Source organism: Rhea americana, unplaced genomic scaffold, assembly GCF_003343005.1.
Source record: "Rhea americana isolate MKP2758 unplaced genomic scaffold, rheAme1 scaffold_91, whole genome shotgun sequence".
NCBI classification, from domain to species: Eukaryota; Metazoa; Chordata; class Aves; order Rheiformes; family Rheidae; genus Rhea; species Rhea americana.
In genome coordinates this window covers 2,790,015-2,807,472 of record NW_028187100.1, presented here as the reverse complement: position 1 = coordinate 2,807,472, position 17,458 = coordinate 2,790,015, and the positions used below count along the sequence as shown (strand labels likewise).

The following is a 17,458-nucleotide window of genomic DNA, read 5'->3' as shown; positions in this document are numbered from 1 at the left end:
GCACAGCATAGAAAGGGTATATTCTGAATAGCTYGTTTTTGCTGCTTCTACATTTTGTGTGTGAAGATGGCATTACTGAATGAAGAGAAAAATAATCTTGATACATAAATGTAGTTTCTTTGAAACACCTGGATTTATAGAAATGATAGCTACTGCTGAGTAACAGAAAGTCACTTTCAYGTACCCTGCGGTCCTTTAAGTCTCCAGTCGCTAGAAGCCAGGCCATTATATCACTATATATGTATCACTATACACTTACCCTGTTCTACTTCTGTTCCCCAGGCATCTGCTATTGCCCACTGTTGAGGAAAGGACTCGAGGCTTGATAACCTTTAAACTAACTCATCATGATTGTTAATCTGCCCACTGTGGTTGCACATACAGAATGTGAATCAGCAAAACAGATGACGACATGATAAACTTCAAACATGCAAACTATYCCAACCACCCCGAGCTACACATTATGAATTTGTCAAATTGGAGCATAGATTCCTATTAAATCATGACTGAAAARTAAGTGCAGACAAGACTTCTTCTTCAAAATAAGYGCAGACAGGACTGACTGTTCTCTCTGATAAATCCATGAAGCTAAGTACTAGTTTCACTTGGGTTATTTTATGTTTCCAAGAAAATCACAYTGTTTTTAATATGATTCCAAATCTTTAAAGACGTTTTAGGACACTGAAACAGGCAGAATTTGGCTCTCAGGCAATCTAAGTCAGAAACCAGAAATTGTATGGAAAGACTGCATAGTTCAGCAACTATGCTGGTCCACTGTGTACATGGGAGGCATGAAGAATTAAATAGAGAGAGGGACAATCTTTTTTAGTCCCTCACAYTCTATTCTAAAGAAATCCTGTAAGTCACCTCTGGATGATTTAATTGCCTTTATTACATTCATTTGTTATTGTTCAAAGTTCATTTATTATTGTTTGCATTACGGTAGCTTCAGTGAAAAATTCAGGACCACTTGGTACTACATCCRAGTTTTAGCTGCAAAGACCAAATAACTGAGTCCTTATTTTATGGAAGCTCACAATGACAACGGTTTCCACTTTATGTCTCTGCCTACTGTAAAGCACACATTTAAATCCCAGAGAAGTAAATTTAACTAAAGCTGGACAGACACTTAAGATCTTAGCTGAATCACAATGTAAACACCTTGCTCAGGATCAGATAAATATCAGCAACACAGCCCAGAACAGAACTCAAGATCTCCTGAATTCCAGTCTCATACCCTTACTGTCTTGTTCTTTTGTGGAAGATTAAAAGATACTGCACAGGAATATTCACAAGTATGAGATGGTCAGTTAATTATACTGAATATTTTCAGTATATTCTAAAATAGTTATTCTAATAAAGCCTGCTCCTGCACAAGATTCTGGCTTCCTTCACAATTCCCTGTTAACAGGCATTTGCAAGATGTGGACTATAGGCAAATCCTAGCTCCTGGGAAGAACCACCTAATATATTCCTTTCTACGTGCACAGCATGCATTTGATCTATGCTACACAGATAACATAGTGCATACAAACTGTAAAAAAAAGGTATGACCAAACTCCCCTCTGAACTTTAATCAGAGCTCCCATCTACAGTTCCACCGATTTTCCTGCACCATACAACAGCAACCTCTCGATTCACTGAAAAACTTTTCTAAATAAAGTCTAATCTCTAAGGTTCTCTCTGCACTTAACAGACAGACACAGAAACTAGCATATTTTGAAAAACTCTCTGAAAATGTCCAAAACAGATGTTTTAAATTATGAGACACAAACGAAATGATTCAGGGTATGCTGCTGTATAAAGCTTTTATATTGAGATGGTTGGAATGACCAAATAATTTCTTTCTGCCTATATTCCTAATGAATAACATGGTGACTGCTAACTATGGCCCACATCACACAAGTATCATCTCATATTCCTTCAACTGTACCTACATATTTAGGCACTGATTTTCTTCCTCTTTGCACAATCACCTCAGGGAGTAAATATAAAGATCATTTTGCTCTTTAAAGAGATAAAAGTCATTCTGCTGCTTCATGCTTCCCCCTCCCCCTGTACCTCTTAAGAGCTTAAGAYGACTTTGAGAGGTTAAAGAGATCAAATGCGACCATTTTAAATTCAGATACAGGACCCTGAACTGCTGAGGCTAACATAAGAACGAAAAGCTTTGAACTAACCCGACAATAATCTTTTCACCTCACTCATAAATTAAAGCCAATTCAGTATAGATGACATTTCAAAGAACTATACCTCCAGCTCTCACAGATTTTCCAAGACTTTTGAATGCCCAATTGCCTTATATTGTTTTGAAAATCCCACTTTACAGGGTTAAAAACATGATTTAASAGATTCCTCTAAGACGAAGCACTGGTCCCAGTCATTATTTATGTCTAGATGAAAACCTCCTTTAAGCTTTGTTTCTCTGCCCTAACAAAACAGTTTTTTTCCTGCTGTCCRTTAAGACAAAAGTGAGGGATCTTGAAACAGTGTTTGTCACTTTCTGCTGTTCTACTTTTTAAGTACATCTCTGGAAACCAAACATATTAACAAATACAAACTGACAGAAAAGTTAAATGAGAAAGTGTTTACGGAGAAAGCACTGCATTTGCTTTTAAGGTATGAGTATGGGTCTTTTAAGTAGAAGTATAGGTTGATCGCTTTTGCAGCCAGAAGTCACTGGGGTACCATTACTACACATACAATCAAAATTAGGCCATCTACAAGGGCTTTGGTTAAATCCCATTCACCATTCTTTTATAGACTGGATAAAAACAGTCATCCCAGAAGCATTAAAACCGAAGAAGCCTCAAGCCTACAGGTCTTTTTGTTTTGTTTTGTTTCCTTAAACTAACAAAAAACCTCTACAGAGGAACAGTCTTTTAACAGCAGCAGCTTTCTCTCAGGAGCATCTCTGACAGTACTATTTTTACTGGACTGTTACAAAATACACAGCACATAGTACATATATTCCCCCAAACCTACACAAAATAAAACCAGAGTCTCCCTGTATCACACTTCAGAAAATGGAAAGAACTTCACCTAGGTGAAGACTTCAAATCTGCTTCCTTGCTAGAGTGGTGTGAGGTTACTGATGTTTTGCCATTACAGGCTATAGAGATCATAAGAAGAGAAGGAATTAGCAACAACAGTTCATTCATCAAGATAAAAGTCGATGCTTTTTTGGTTCAGACTTTAGAAGCTCTCAATATGTGTCATTCTCCTCCATTACCTTTATCTTTCCTCAATCTAAATTAATACAACCTAAATTAATTCATTTATTTCTCATTTAATAGCTTTGGGGGATTTGTTTTTGATTTTTATATGGTCACAGAGCACAAACTGTCCTGAAAGACAGATTTTGGATAACGCTGGGCAAACAATGAATGCACATCCTTGTGTGCTTGAACTCTTGACACATGAGCGCTCTGAACTGAACTTACATATGGATGGCATCAGTTCAAAACCTCCTTAGACAGTGCTGGAGCTCAAGAGATTAAAAATAATAACAATGTTTCTCTCAGCGTTTTTCTCCTGACAGATCTCAAAGCCACACTTTCAGACATGGGGAAACTAAGGCATGCAGAAAGGGCATGGTTTGCTCATGCTAACACAGCTGGAAAGCAGCAGTGCTTGGAAAGACAGGCAACACCCTCACCACACGCGGCCCAGCGAAAAGCACTGTTCAGAGACAGTCACAGAAATAAAGGAGCATTAAGAGTGGCATAAAACACGCTACCAGATCGCCTAAGCCTGTGAGAGGTTGGAGGTGCTTGGGCAGCAAGGCTTGGCTTGAAGTAAATGACGGAGTGTGCCTTGATGCCTGCAAATAGTTTCATCTTTAGTACTGAAGCTGTGCCATAAAACACTGTCCTTCTTAATGAYCCAGAAGAGACCACCCAAAAGATATTTTCTGAATTAGGAAAGTGAGTTAGCCATGTTTCCAGTGTTAGGTTGAACTCTAAAGAGGTATCATAAAAGTTAACATCATAGTAGCTCTTACACAATAGATATTGATTGTTCTAATTTCAGGCCTTCCAGAGAGGACTAATGTTTAACATTTAACCAGGGGAAGATTTTATTTTATATCTCATTTACAGCTGAATCATTAGAATCAGAAAAGTGGAGCGTGGGTAGGAGAGGATCCAGCAACTGTCCACGTATCAGGTAGAATTCATTTCTAACATAGACAAAATTGTCTTCATTGAATGTGAATGGTATTTTTCAACTGCCTTTGAGCAGGATGACATAGTAAGTTAGAGTTTGACGTAGCTCTTAAATAAAATGATTACAGATGGGAAGCCAAAAGTTTTTTGTTATTGTAGGGCTTTGGTGGGGGGAGGTATTTATTTTTTAAATCAAAACTGAATCTTGCAAATACCACTGCAATTCCATTCCTTGTGTAAACTAAATCTTTCTTCTTACACCACATACATTGCTGTAATTTATGTAAACAGCTGTCAGGGCATTTCTGRAACAGAGGGTTATTTTATTTATTTCATAAAACTCTAATCAGAGCAACATAGGAGCAGCAAAGCAACAATCTATAGGGACTCAAACATTCATTTTGGCTTTATGCACCCATTTTGGAGCTTGAAGCTTTGACACGGCTTTGCTACCCACTATCTAAATACCACCAAAACACTTTCATACCTGCCAGCATCCCTCAGCAACAGATTACCTCAGGGCTCTGTCACATATGGTGAAAAATTCTGTCCACTGGGAGAATTGTGCAGCCCTGCTAGCAGTAAGTACCATAAAGATACTGCAAACATGAAGACCAGGTAGGTCATAGACTGAGACTTCTGTCCTGAATTCATAAAAGCTACTATCTAGCCTCACAGTTTTATAGCTTTCAAAGAGAATCACAGAAACTAAACATATACTAAAAAAACTTGTGCAGACTTTCTGTCCCATGAAACCACACATTATAAAAGACTGTGGGATAAAATGGAGAGATACCGCTTTACAAATCTCATAGCTTACTATTGCAGGCTGACCCCAAATTGCTGGGTAGGTAGAGGTGGTCTTGGTGGAGGAATCTTCATCACAGGTGGCAGTTTTCCCTTCTGTTTCCCCCGAAGATTTTCATCATGTCTGCACAAATGAAGAAATCATTGATTTTTCAGTGCATCACAGCTGATAAAACTACATATATGAACAGCCATCAGTACTGATCATGATGCTGATCTCCTGACAACAGAGAATATTCTGCAGGTCCTAGAGAACTTACATTAAAATTAATTTGAGCATTAGTGAAATTTTTAAGTAGCGTTTGTGGGAGAATATTTAAGGAAGATATAGAAGACCTTTTGCTTCAGCCAACACAGTACAGTGATAGATTTGTCCAAAAAAGTTGGAATGCACTATAATTTAAAAGCAAAATTCATGACTATTTGTTATTCAAAACAACTCCCCTTTCTTCATCAACCATGCAATCCATTTTACAACCTTAGAGCTGTAAAGTATTTTCTGTTATTCCGTATTTACACAAAGGTGCGTAAAAACTCACCAGGCTTCAGTAACAGTCATAATCAAAGCTTCCAGCTACTTTCATTCAGTAGTGACATAAAATCACTTCCTGTCAGTACATCAAAGCATTTCCATGTAAAACACTGTGTCAGAAAGACTGTCATTGATACTTATAGTGGCATTTGACAATTCCAGCCCTGTGTATTTCTTTTTCTATCCTGTTCCTTCTCCAGTATCGTTTCCTAACACACATGTACACAATATAAAAGTCATGGATCTGTTAAAGATATATCCATAAGGTTTCAATTCAGTTAACACTGAACTGATTACAAATGCTCTTAGCAAAAGAAGGTCACTTGATCTGTTTTAATATGCAAATAAATAGGTCAGGAGTGTATTCTTGCCCACAAATATTACTTGGTACTCAAAAGCAGTACTGACATATGGACTGGTTTTCTTAATGCTTACACAGAGGCTACAATCATACTAAGAAAACATTCTACACCTGAGACTTAAATGTTCCAGATCYGTAGAGAAGTATATAGCATTCTCTTCTGTAAACATATGACACTCATCAGTATGTGTTGGATGACAATGCAGCCTTTAAATTTAACCAAAACACAAATAGGTAAATTAAGACTTTTAGAATCTAATCTTATTTCTTTAATGACTGTCTAGAATAAAAAGAAAATGCCACAACTCCATCTAAAAAAAGGTGAGACAAGATATGTTAAACTTGCCACGTACCGGATGACTTCTTGAGGGATATTAAGCTGGTCATACTTGAGATGGTCTCTCAGGTCACTTAAATAGTTCAAGTAAGTGACTTTTTTCCCAAACTTATGGCTAAAAAAATGGGAGGGAAGAATAAAAATCAGCATAGGAGGAACATTTATGAAGGGTTTAGTTTCTATTACAAAAATGTAAGTGCTGATGCAACTCAGAATTAGACTGTAATTGAAGCAGCAGGAGACATAAGATGTATTTCATTTCATATGATCAAACATATACAGTGCCTGCCTGAGAGTCTGATTTGAATGAAAATAACTGACTTCCATCTGAAYGTTTTGTGATTTGCATAGATATGAAAAACATTGCTTTAAAAAACACTGAGAAACAGCTTTCACACAGTATTTGAAAGCTTACTAAAAGAACTTGTATAGAAGACTCGTGTTAACTTTGTAGAAAGTATTATATGGGCAACAGGACAACACACTTAGGAGTTTTGTCTTTTTTGTTTGTTTGTTTGTTTGTTTGTGTGTTTTTTTTAAGGTATTCCTCCCTATCAGGAGACAAAATGTAGATACATAGTATACATAGTATACTAGATACATAGTATAAAATATTAAGTGACATGTAAAATTTTCACAGATGTTTTGTGTGCACCACTCCAAGTGTCAGCCAATTAGTTTTATCCTTTTTGGAAAGGTGATTTTTCAATTATGGCTTCTAAAAAATATCCTGAATAATAAGATTCTTCAGGTGAGTTGCACAATATAGACTTCCGAATTTGAAGACTCTGGTATCACTAGTTAGGTCTTGAGTTTCAGCCAGAGTTGATTAGATACAGGCTAAGATGTTTAAGCATGGTTCRGGGATACATTTTTACACAGAGTTATCAATTCCCTATTTTTCTGCAATATAAAATGTAATGARGTGTCAAGAAAAGCAATAGGTGTGTATGATAAAACTGTACTTTGCTGCAGGTTACTTTGATACTGGATTTGGAGAAAAATTCTCTTCCATTAATGAATTTATCACTGAATTGTCAAACATATATCCACAGACTCCCTCTAGTGGGAGATGGTACAAACGTAAGTTACTTGAGCATTTTAACAAGCTTTTAATTCAAAAAAAAAAAAAAGTGTTAAATTTGCTAATAGAAAAGCAATCTTGCAACATTGATAGATTTCAGTCTGAGTGTGTACAAATTCAGAGATCTTCAGCTTGCATTTTTTCCAAAATGGCCTGCGATTTCAACATCGTAAGTAAGCAACGGGCTAAATAAATTCTCTAATCAGTCATCCGATAGTAACGCACAATATGTTATAAAAGAGGTAATTTGTAACTAAGTCATGAGCGATTAGTAATTTTTGTTGTTCTTTACAAATGCTACCTCACCACCACTAGCAAAGTGTATTATGTTAATAATAGATAAGTAGCTTTTGCTAGCTCACACAGTTCCTGTTCTGGCATTTGTCTGCACTTTGGAAAAAACACACTTGACAACGCATTACCTTCTTGCTCTTTTGGGACTGCAAAGGAGATTAATCAAGTTCTTTTGCAGCTTGAAAAATTTCACATATTTACATTTTCTTAAATACTTTCAAATACAACTACGCTAAAATACTTTTGTTCTTCACTCTAAAAATTGTGTTGTTCACCCAGGTTGCAAATGCTTTGTTCATGTAAAAGTACTCAAGCCAAGTTCCTAAGAAATAGAAAGACAAAAGGAGGCTTTTGACAATGATATTTATTTTACAATTGTGATTTTTTCTGGCAAACACCATTCACAAATGAGTCTGGGCTATAATTCAGTAAAGTTATGAAACAAAGCACAGAGGATTTTTCACTCCTTTTTGTGAACTTTGGTTGATATTGACATTTAGCATGCAGCATGACGTGCAAAGRTAAGATTATTCTAAACTAGATAAAGAAGGTGTAGTGAACAAGTTCTGAATTGCAGTATTCTACTATATGAATGATGTTAGTAAGTTTTAGTCTTAAATGAGAACACAGTTTAGGCAAATCATACATGGACGTTTTCACAYTTCAGTTGTAAAATTACATCCTTACTTTTCCCCTTGCTTTACAAACAAGGCAGTCTACCTGAACCATGAACGTAGGAGAGTGTTTGATAATTAACACTCTTTACTGCTGAAAATGGTTTTTTCTCCAGCTTCAGCTAATTTTTGGCCTTCTGGCTTATGGACTTATTCAGACTTTACTGCTGCTTTTAATTATTTCATCAGTCCCAGTATATGAATAAATTCGTTGCTGTTCATCACATATTCTAACAACAGGGAGTAGAGCAGTACTAAATTAGAATCAAAACAAGCATGTGGGAACACAGTAGTAAAAGTCAAATGCAAACAAGAATGCTGGGTATTCAAAAGGTCAAGAAGATGATGCATCTAAGATGACACACCCCGGTTCCAAATTTCTGTGCCAGATATGAATGCTTAAGTGTATCAGTGTTACTCATTTTCACATCCAAAGTAAAAAGGAATGTAAAAGTCAGAGCATTATATTGTTAAAGGGGAGGGGAAGCATTTATCTTATTTGTGTAGATATCCTATAAGATTCAAGAGAAATGAGTACTTGGAAGAGGTATCTCTATTTTTTTTTTTTTTTGGGGGGGGGGGTAAGAATTAGCAGCCAATTACTATTCGGAGTCAAACAGTATGGATGCTGYGCAGCTGCGGCTCTGCCAGCTGCATAAACACCAAGACGCGTTACTCCTGCCAGGACTGCAAGGAGAAGTACAGATGCGTGCAGGGAAAGGCAAAATCTAGGGCCAGTCCCGCCTCCACGCTGTAGTTTGATCACTGACTACAGTCCAGAAATAGCTGTAACAAGGAATCCTCGCCCATTCTGCTTCTCTGTCTTAACCATGCAATGCCTGGCTTAACTTCYGAGGCCTGATGCTGAAAACTACCTCATAAGAATGTATGCATGGCCATTCCAGGCCAACCTAAACAGTCTCCTTCCTCTGACAGTGACTAACAACAGACATGGACAGAAGTGCATACAAGCAAAAGCACAAGGTAATCCTTCCCCAGAACATATTCCCTACTTCCAAAAATTTAYAGCCTCAGGGATTGAACCAGAGGTTCAATCTTTATATTGAAAACTCTACTGAGAGCTACCGAACAGATCTGTTGCGGAGGTTTTCCAGCCTAACAGGCCGACCTGTGTCCGTATGGTAATGCTCATCAAAGCCCTTGTGCTCTGCAGAGCTGAGCTCAATCCACCCTGAAGGCCCTGGCTGCAAGGCACTCACAGATCTGATCCACCTAACCCCCTCATCCCACTCAGCAGACTTCCACTGGGGCTATTCCCCCCAAATTTTCTGCAGCCTCTGAGGAAAAGGTTTTGCCTGAGAACTGACAAATGTATCAAGCAATGCTTGCTTGTTTTCTTCCTCAGCCTCTTATTAGAAAGCTGTCCTTATCCATCTAACAGGGAATGAGGAAAAAAAAAATCCATCTCATTCCTGAAGTACAAAGAGCTACTGGACTCCTGCTTCAGTCACACATTTCTTATCATTAGTTTACATSCTCCATCGCTGGCATCTTTTTACTGCCAGTTAAAATAAAAACCTATAGTATTCTTCTTGTTTCAAGAACAGTATATTCCATAATGATTTTTAGTCATTTATATTTTCACATGCTTCTAGCATGTCTTGATCTGCCTAGAAATTAAACCACCCTARTTCATTAGCTTTCCATCAGTCAAAAATTCAATTAATAGCAAGTTACTGCAATGGACATTTTAGTTGGTTCATTATGGCTTCCCAARATAAGCTGTTTAGCTCCTTCAACCCTGAGGACATTCAGAATATAATCCAAAAAAGGTCARAAGTATTTTGAAAGCAGTAGGAGTTCAGGAGCAAAAGTCAACAAAGCCTAATCATCTTATCACTAATATTTGTGTAGATATGTAGAYAGATTGCAAATAGCATCAATTATTATCATGCAAAGGAAAAAYATCCACCAGTAAAATAAATCCACCTTCACCATTTATCTCAAATTCTTGTGGGCACTTCAGGGCACATTCATTAACTTTGAACACAAAAGTAATCTCATTYCTATTCATCTCAGCACTTGAGCTCAGACCAAAGGTTAACTGTTTATCATATTCACTGCCACAGCACCTAGTAATTCCAGTCATGGGCCCAGTTCTATTGTGCTAAGTGCTGTAAAATAGGACAAAAAAGTCATTCATGGTCTGCAGATTTTATCATGCAACTGTGCTTTAAAGTGATATTTACCTGAACATATATCCTTACCATTAAACATACTAYGAATTGAAACTCCCTTTTCTTAGAAAGAAAAAAAAGCCTACCCTATTATTCATACTTAAGCTTAAGTACATTAGTTCAAGCCACATTTTATATTTGTATTGTGTAGTTACCTGACATATTTTACCTCAAGTCTTTTAAAAAGAAACATATTACACAGCAAACCATCTTAAAACTAAACGAAAATCTTTCAAATAWACTGCCAAATACCTTATAAGAGGTTTAAAAATATTCCACAGAATTTTTATGAAGTTGGTTGGATGTACAACATACAGTGCTTTAAGGTTTTTCTTATACCTAGAAAAAGAAAATGAAACTATTAGAAGACTTTAATATCATAYACTATAGAATTGAATAGCTACAACTGAATGAAAAGTTTTATTACTGGAACACTATACAGCATTCTTTTTAAGTACCTTAAAAAGACTCAATTCAAAGAAAACTGAATGTAAAATAAAAAAAATGGTCAGTTTTGACAATAAAATAGTAGGCTAAGATTATACTACTTATTATATTACTAACCAGTGTCTGTTATCTTGTGGGCTTAAYTACTGGGAGAGGGAAAGAAGTATTGCAGAAAAGGCAACCTGACAAAGAACTGAGAAGAGGAGGAGTCCTTAAAAATTTTATCACATAAAAAAAAAAAAAAACTTTCTTCATCTCCCATTATTTTCCACTTAAAGGATTTTCATGATGAGAAAATTCTAAATTTTCAGATGWAAAAATTATACCTAATCTTTTATTTTTCTTCCTACATTTACCTTGTTCTGATAGTTCATAATTACCAAAAACGAAGCCAACTGCACACTGATTTACATCAGATGGYACCCCTTGTTTAAAATAGAAAATCTTTCTCCATGATAGCCTTGCTGTATTCTGCAGTGTCACATCATGATACAATAAATAATGGATTTGGGCTGAAACAAAAATGAAAACCAGGCTGCATGAAAATACTCTGACCTTACTCAGTAGTACACATTTTGTAAATTCCATTTTGCAGTAATCATATATCTTGCTTCTATATATAACTGTTCCTTATTACTTCTTCAAGTYTCTTTCCCAGTAAGGAAAACTCCACCTAAATGTTCACCTTTCAGGGGTTATTGCTAGTAAAAAATGATCGCAAACTCCTAGGAARAACTTCTCACAAGTTATGATTAGAAGGAAGAGAGAAGCAACGTAGCATTTACAGCAGTTCTTCCTTCTCAATTTTAATTGGGCTTACACATCTTTGAACAAAAAACRCAGTGTTTTTACAAAGGCAATATCATACACATGCAGACAAGTGTCAGACACTATGCAACTGACACCACTGGGAATAGGAAACAGAACCCAAATAYAACAAAATATAACAAGCAAAAAGTCTGAGCTGCTTCACTGAAGTTTACATTTTGTTTTGTACCTTTAAGCAACAAGTATAAGCCACTACTTTTGTGGAAGTTTACACGCTTGATGGTTTCCTGTACTACAGTCATATACCCGAAAGACTTTCCTGAGCCTCTGCTGTAAGCCTCAAAAGCAAGACTTAACYTCAACACACACATATGCAAGAAGCTGAAATGTATTATTTTATGTTTTTTTCCTCTGGCTAGTATAGTTAAAATATACTTTGGGCCAATATTGCTGTGAACTTCTTAAGGACAATATGCAAAGTCGTAAGTAAAATAATGGGTGTAGGTTGTCTGCTTTTACCYAGTTACCCAGGCTTATCTGTTTCCCTTTGATTCTCCAGCTTTCTGGGACACAGTGGGAGATGAAAAAAAAATGGATTTCTGCCATATGTGATGGTCACATTGTGTACTTGATAAGTACGCATGTCAGAAGGGAATGAAACTGAAGAAGATATTGCCCTTGTATTGCTGCTTCCCACGCAGCAASGGTAAATTTGGCTCGGGATTCTCTCAGAAAGAAAACAGTATAATAGGGCAGGCTTCCAGTACCATACAACCATTTATTTTCAGAAATTGTCCTAACACAGCAAAAAAATGTAACATTCCAAATCTCTCACAGAAGRCAAGACACCTTTTCCTTTTCTTCTTYTTTTTACCCAGTGTCAGAAATAAAAGGTATGTTGTAYTGATCACATGGAGAAACCTACTAGCAAAAAGTAAGCTTTCTCAGWCTACTGCTGAGCCAAAAGCAAAAATCACAYGAAAGCAGTTACAGGCTTCTGATGACAACTTCATGCCGCAGCTTGCATGACTGCTTTGCACAATCTCATTTTCCTGGGTTTTAGTGGTTAGGGTTTCAGGATACTTAGGAATGAAATTCAGAAGATTGTGAGCTCTGGCACTAGGCACAATTCAATTTCAATTTTATATGCTCCTGTGAGACGCTCAGGTATTAATATCCAATTTAGTCTAGAAACACCTCTTAATTTTCTTCACAGCATCTTTTTGAGATTTGCTTCCTGTTTCATCTTCCAAATTACAAAAAATCAGAGATGCATGATCCCTTCCAACACACACACACACTTGCACTATCAGAAAAAATATATTTTTTCAAATATATTTACTCTTTTTGATCATGTTGTCGTTTTAAAGACATCTTACAAACACAGTGAAAAATTACTGTCAACAAAAACTTTCAGCTCCATCAATAAGCATTCATTTTCAGAGAATAAACATTAGATCTTTAGTTCCCACTATTAAAATTAATTTTATCCAGTAGCTTTGGACCCGACTAAGCTGCATCCAACTAAAACATGAGATCTTCAACAGTAGCGAGTATTATTCCAAAGGTCAGTAGTCTATGAACTCTGTGGTCCCTTATGGGCTTTATACCTAAAAACCAGCAAATATCCCAAAGGTTATGAGATACACCTTGTTAGAAACTAATCTCTCCTTTTACACATACAACGTAGCCTTGGAACAATTAAAGGTTCAAATATAACTGCGAGATAATTAATAAAGGYGTCACAAACATCTTGTTAACCAGTGCACAGAAAAGCAGTGGCTCATGCTGCTTGTTCCAATTGTTTTTATACCTTTTTGACAACCATTTCAGCACCTAGGACGTTGATTAGTACTGCACGGAAGACATTTATAATAGCATCAACATAAGCACCAAGAACATTACAAGAATTTGCAATGGCAAAATAAACTCAACAGCCTGACAGCTGTTTGGGAAATATATGCTTCTTTCATGGAAGTTAGAGACGTTACAAAAAAGAAAGAGTAAACCAAATATTTTGGAGACATACTTCCTGTCAAATTCTTTGTAGGCAGTTTGCARCCATTTCAGAGATGGTTTATTCTGACTCTTCAGGCCATAGTGAAAGTAGACAATCGTATAATCATTCTCTACATACTGGTCCAGGGTATACTTTAAATACCTGAGAAGACAGGCAACATTTTAGTTTTAAGATAATATACTGGAYGAGATTTTTAAACCAGTAGCTGAGAAACTAAATGTACTATTTTTTCACAGAATGCTGGTGACTGTAAATTCATGCTTGCTTCCAAGTATTTACCAAACAAGCTCATTTTGCTTTAGTAGCAGTGTTACCAATGAACTCCACATTACTAATAACCTCCAAATTTGAAAAAAAAATGTTTTGCTAAAAGATGTACAGTGTTCATGGACCACTAAAAGATGAAGAAACATGGGACTATGTTATCCAAGAAATTTAAAAAGATGCATTTTAACTGACAATTAGAACTGACTTGTATTTTGTTTTCTTCTGGTCTTTGTTAATTCCTTTTTATTAGCCRAGCAAATACCACCATTTTGACTTTTCAAAATAATGATCTTATTTTTTCCTCCCAATTTAAAGTATTTTAAATTCTTGAAAAAAAACCATCAGCTAATTACTGACCRTTAGGACTGGTTACTGTAAACTGTTTTCCCTGAATATGTTTGCCTTTCTCTTGTTTGTATTGCAGCAACTGTCTTCATAGATCATTTCCTTTGAAACTAATTTAAGTAACTRCACTGGTTATCCCATCTTGAAATAATACTGTATGTTTTATAAGCAGATTTCTTTGTGTTGATTCTTTTATGGTATACTTTAAGATGCTTTTCTCTTTCCTTTCTCTTACAATTGAGAACACTGTWTGGTCTATTACACAGCTCAATGATTCAAATAAAGCAATAACAGAGGAGTACAATCCAGTCTCATCTCTTRCTGTGGCAGATTTTAACTTTCTCATGTCATTCTCAATGCTTTCTTATTATTCTACGGCAYAGCCCTAACTATTGTGCTTAATTGTACGTAGGCCATTTTCATTTAATAAAATAGATGGTTCCATGTGCCGTTTATTAGGCAGTGGCTATTTGAAAGTATCAAGGCTGCTTTGCCTATTCATGTATGCAGAAGCATGCAACTTCACTGTCACCCTGTACTCCCATAGCCTCATTTATCTGCTTATTCCCCTCAGATACTGTAAATCTTAGACTGTGAATGATCTGGGACAACAACTGCCACTGCAATCAGTATAAGGCAGTTTTGATCCTTGACTTAAGCATTAGATGTTAGTTTAATAGAAATAGTAGTAACAATTACTCAAGACTTGAAATGAAAATACACCTAAAAAGATCTTCTTACATACAGGCAGACTCATACTCTATTTTATGCCATGTAATTCCTTTAAACATTGCATTCAGAAAGCCTGTACTTCCAAAAATAATGAAGAGGGCTTTGTAGGCATAAAATAACTAATATTTCTGTAAAGCCASTTACCTATTCCAAGGCTGTAAGACAATTGCAAAGACATTATAAAAGCTTTAGCAGATCAATCTTTTAAGTGGCTTAATCACAAACAACCTACCAATTCGGGCCTAGTCTGCACAGACTTTTCCTCAAAACTCAATTGCTTGGTCTAGCTACTTAAAGCACAGATCACCTGACAGACAMAGTGCTAGCTTCCTATTCAGATTCAGATTAACTGCCTTCTTAGCACAGACTTTCCAAGAGAATTTGAMGTAGTCTCAGATACAGAAAAACACCTAATTGTTCAAATCCAGAAGAGACAGAGCTGGAAATTCTAGTTTTATCCAGGTACCTCTTTGTAGARCTGAGGAAGGGTTCTTAAGATCTGGATAGCAATGTTGTTGCACATTTCTTTCACATTACCTATTAATCAGTACAGRTAGTTCCTACCAATGAGGAGTTGACTGCTGTGGATCTTGCTCCAAGGAGCCAACACTCCTATACTATAAAGGGAGCTTTTGCTTAAGACTACTGAACTATGCTAACAGTGTGAGGAGAATACAAATTAAGTAGCATTGTTTCAAACRCTCACATCTCTCAAATAACCTGTTTTTTAATCCCCCTCTGTTTCTGAAAAGTTGAGATAACAGCACTTCCTTCTTTTGTAAGGGTAGGCATACTGAAAGGTGCTCAAATATTTTGGTAATGAAGTCTGTACAAGAACTCAAAATAGGTTTAAAATACTGAATATGGACAAAACAGCCCCCATTGTAGTGACAAGCCAGGGAATTCAGGTAGAAGTATGTTCTGACACCTTATTGCAGTAAGTTTACATGGAAGAAGAATGTGATTTTTCATGTTCACCACGTTTAACCCAAAAATCAAACATTACAAAGTGAGACAAAAAAAAAAAAAAGTTTAACCATAATGATACAGTAAGTAAGGTTATTTTATAAAAGAAGAAAAACGGACATAATAATGAAACTTTCTTGTTAAGTGACTTAGAAGATTAAGCATAACAAATTAAGGCAAATCCTACAATTCATGAGAATGTACATACAGAGCACCAAAATACTCAAATTTCTATCTCATTGTTTCTCATTACAAATTTCATTTAAATACCATTAGAATTCATTAATAATATAAAGACTACAATACACAAAGTTAATTTCTGTAAACAGTGAATTGCTCTTTCTAGTCAAGATTCCTGGTGAAGGAGCTCTGACAGCTTTATCCACGACTCATTCACTTAATATTAACTTTTCACTCTCTGCCCCCTGCTTCTCCTCCCCAAAAAGCTCATTCACCTAGAAACAAGCTAACAGAAGATCACATATAAAATGTAAAGTAATCCAAGCAGGAAACTGAAACTTACTCCAGCAATCTGGTGTGATTGAGCTGATGGGAGGGAGGCATACGGCAGCAACTGAAAGWAATCACCTTCCTTCCAGAATTGTCGTCACCTGGTGAACAAAACAGTAAAGACAATGCTCATTTATTTATGCAGTGAGATCTCAATTATCTGAAGGAATGGCTCGTATCTTCTAATACTTGGGGCTGCCTTTRTAGCTTCCACTGCTACCTAAAATGCTCTGTGAAACTTCACTGTCAAATCACTTGTTGTATTCAGAAATACAATTTGCCCACCACTGGCATGAAAAGATGCAGCTGTCTGGTGAAGGAGGGAAGTAAGCTGAGGAAGTCATATTCAAAGGAGATTGGAAGTGTTCAGCTCCTGCTAGGGGACAGTAAAATCCCCTGCAGAATTCAGTCATAGAAAAAAATAAGCCTGTCTTCTCTAGTAGTGTAAAAGTGGTCTGTTTTTAAACTCTTCAGGCCTTATTTTTCTAACATATAAGAATACTGCTCTGCCTACAGGCACTTCGGGCATCTGCTTTGTCACACACTTGGGTCAGATTTTCTTTTAGGTAACTTAAGCAGTCTTAGATACTCTTTTACAAAAGCACCGCTACATTCAGATCCCACTTAAAACACAACAAGCAGGGCACACATCTGGGCCTTTTATAACCTGAAGATCCCTAACAATCCATACCCYTAATCTCTCTTGCAAAACATATTGTTACATCCAAGTTCATTACACCCATGATTCAAGACARGTTCACTCAGGTTGCCTGCAGAGACAAGGCCGCTGTTCGTGCCAGGGTTTTTGGTATCTGGCAAGTCAGACTTGGAGTTTAAGCAATGTTTGTACTGAGGGTAAGGGTAACTCTGCCCTGAAGGTGTTACGATACTAACATTTATCTACATGAAAGATACCATTCCTGTTAAAATAATACAGAAGTACCCCAGAA

General features: G+C 36.5%; 1 protein-coding gene across 3 annotated transcripts in view; it reads right to left on the bottom strand.

Annotated features, from left to right (window-relative positions):
- Window positions 1-17,458, bottom strand: part of ARHGAP8 (Rho GTPase activating protein 8) — an 80,430-nt gene that overhangs the window by 30,053 nt on the left and 32,919 nt on the right. For 2 of the 3 annotated variants that reach the window (XM_085324455.1, XM_085324456.1), the window contains 5 exons: window positions 16,522-16,609; window positions 13,698-13,829; window positions 10,706-10,792; window positions 6,220-6,318; window positions 4,987-5,097 (listed from right to left, as the gene is read on the bottom strand). In XM_085324455.1, the coding sequence (XP_085180581.1) occupies window positions 4,987-5,097; window positions 6,220-6,318; window positions 10,706-10,792; window positions 13,698-13,829; window positions 16,522-16,609 (517 nt within the window). The remainder of the gene's footprint in view (window positions 1-4,986; window positions 5,098-6,219; window positions 6,319-10,705; window positions 10,793-13,697; window positions 13,830-16,521; window positions 16,610-17,458) is intronic. The other variant, XM_085324458.1, reaches the window with a different exon arrangement.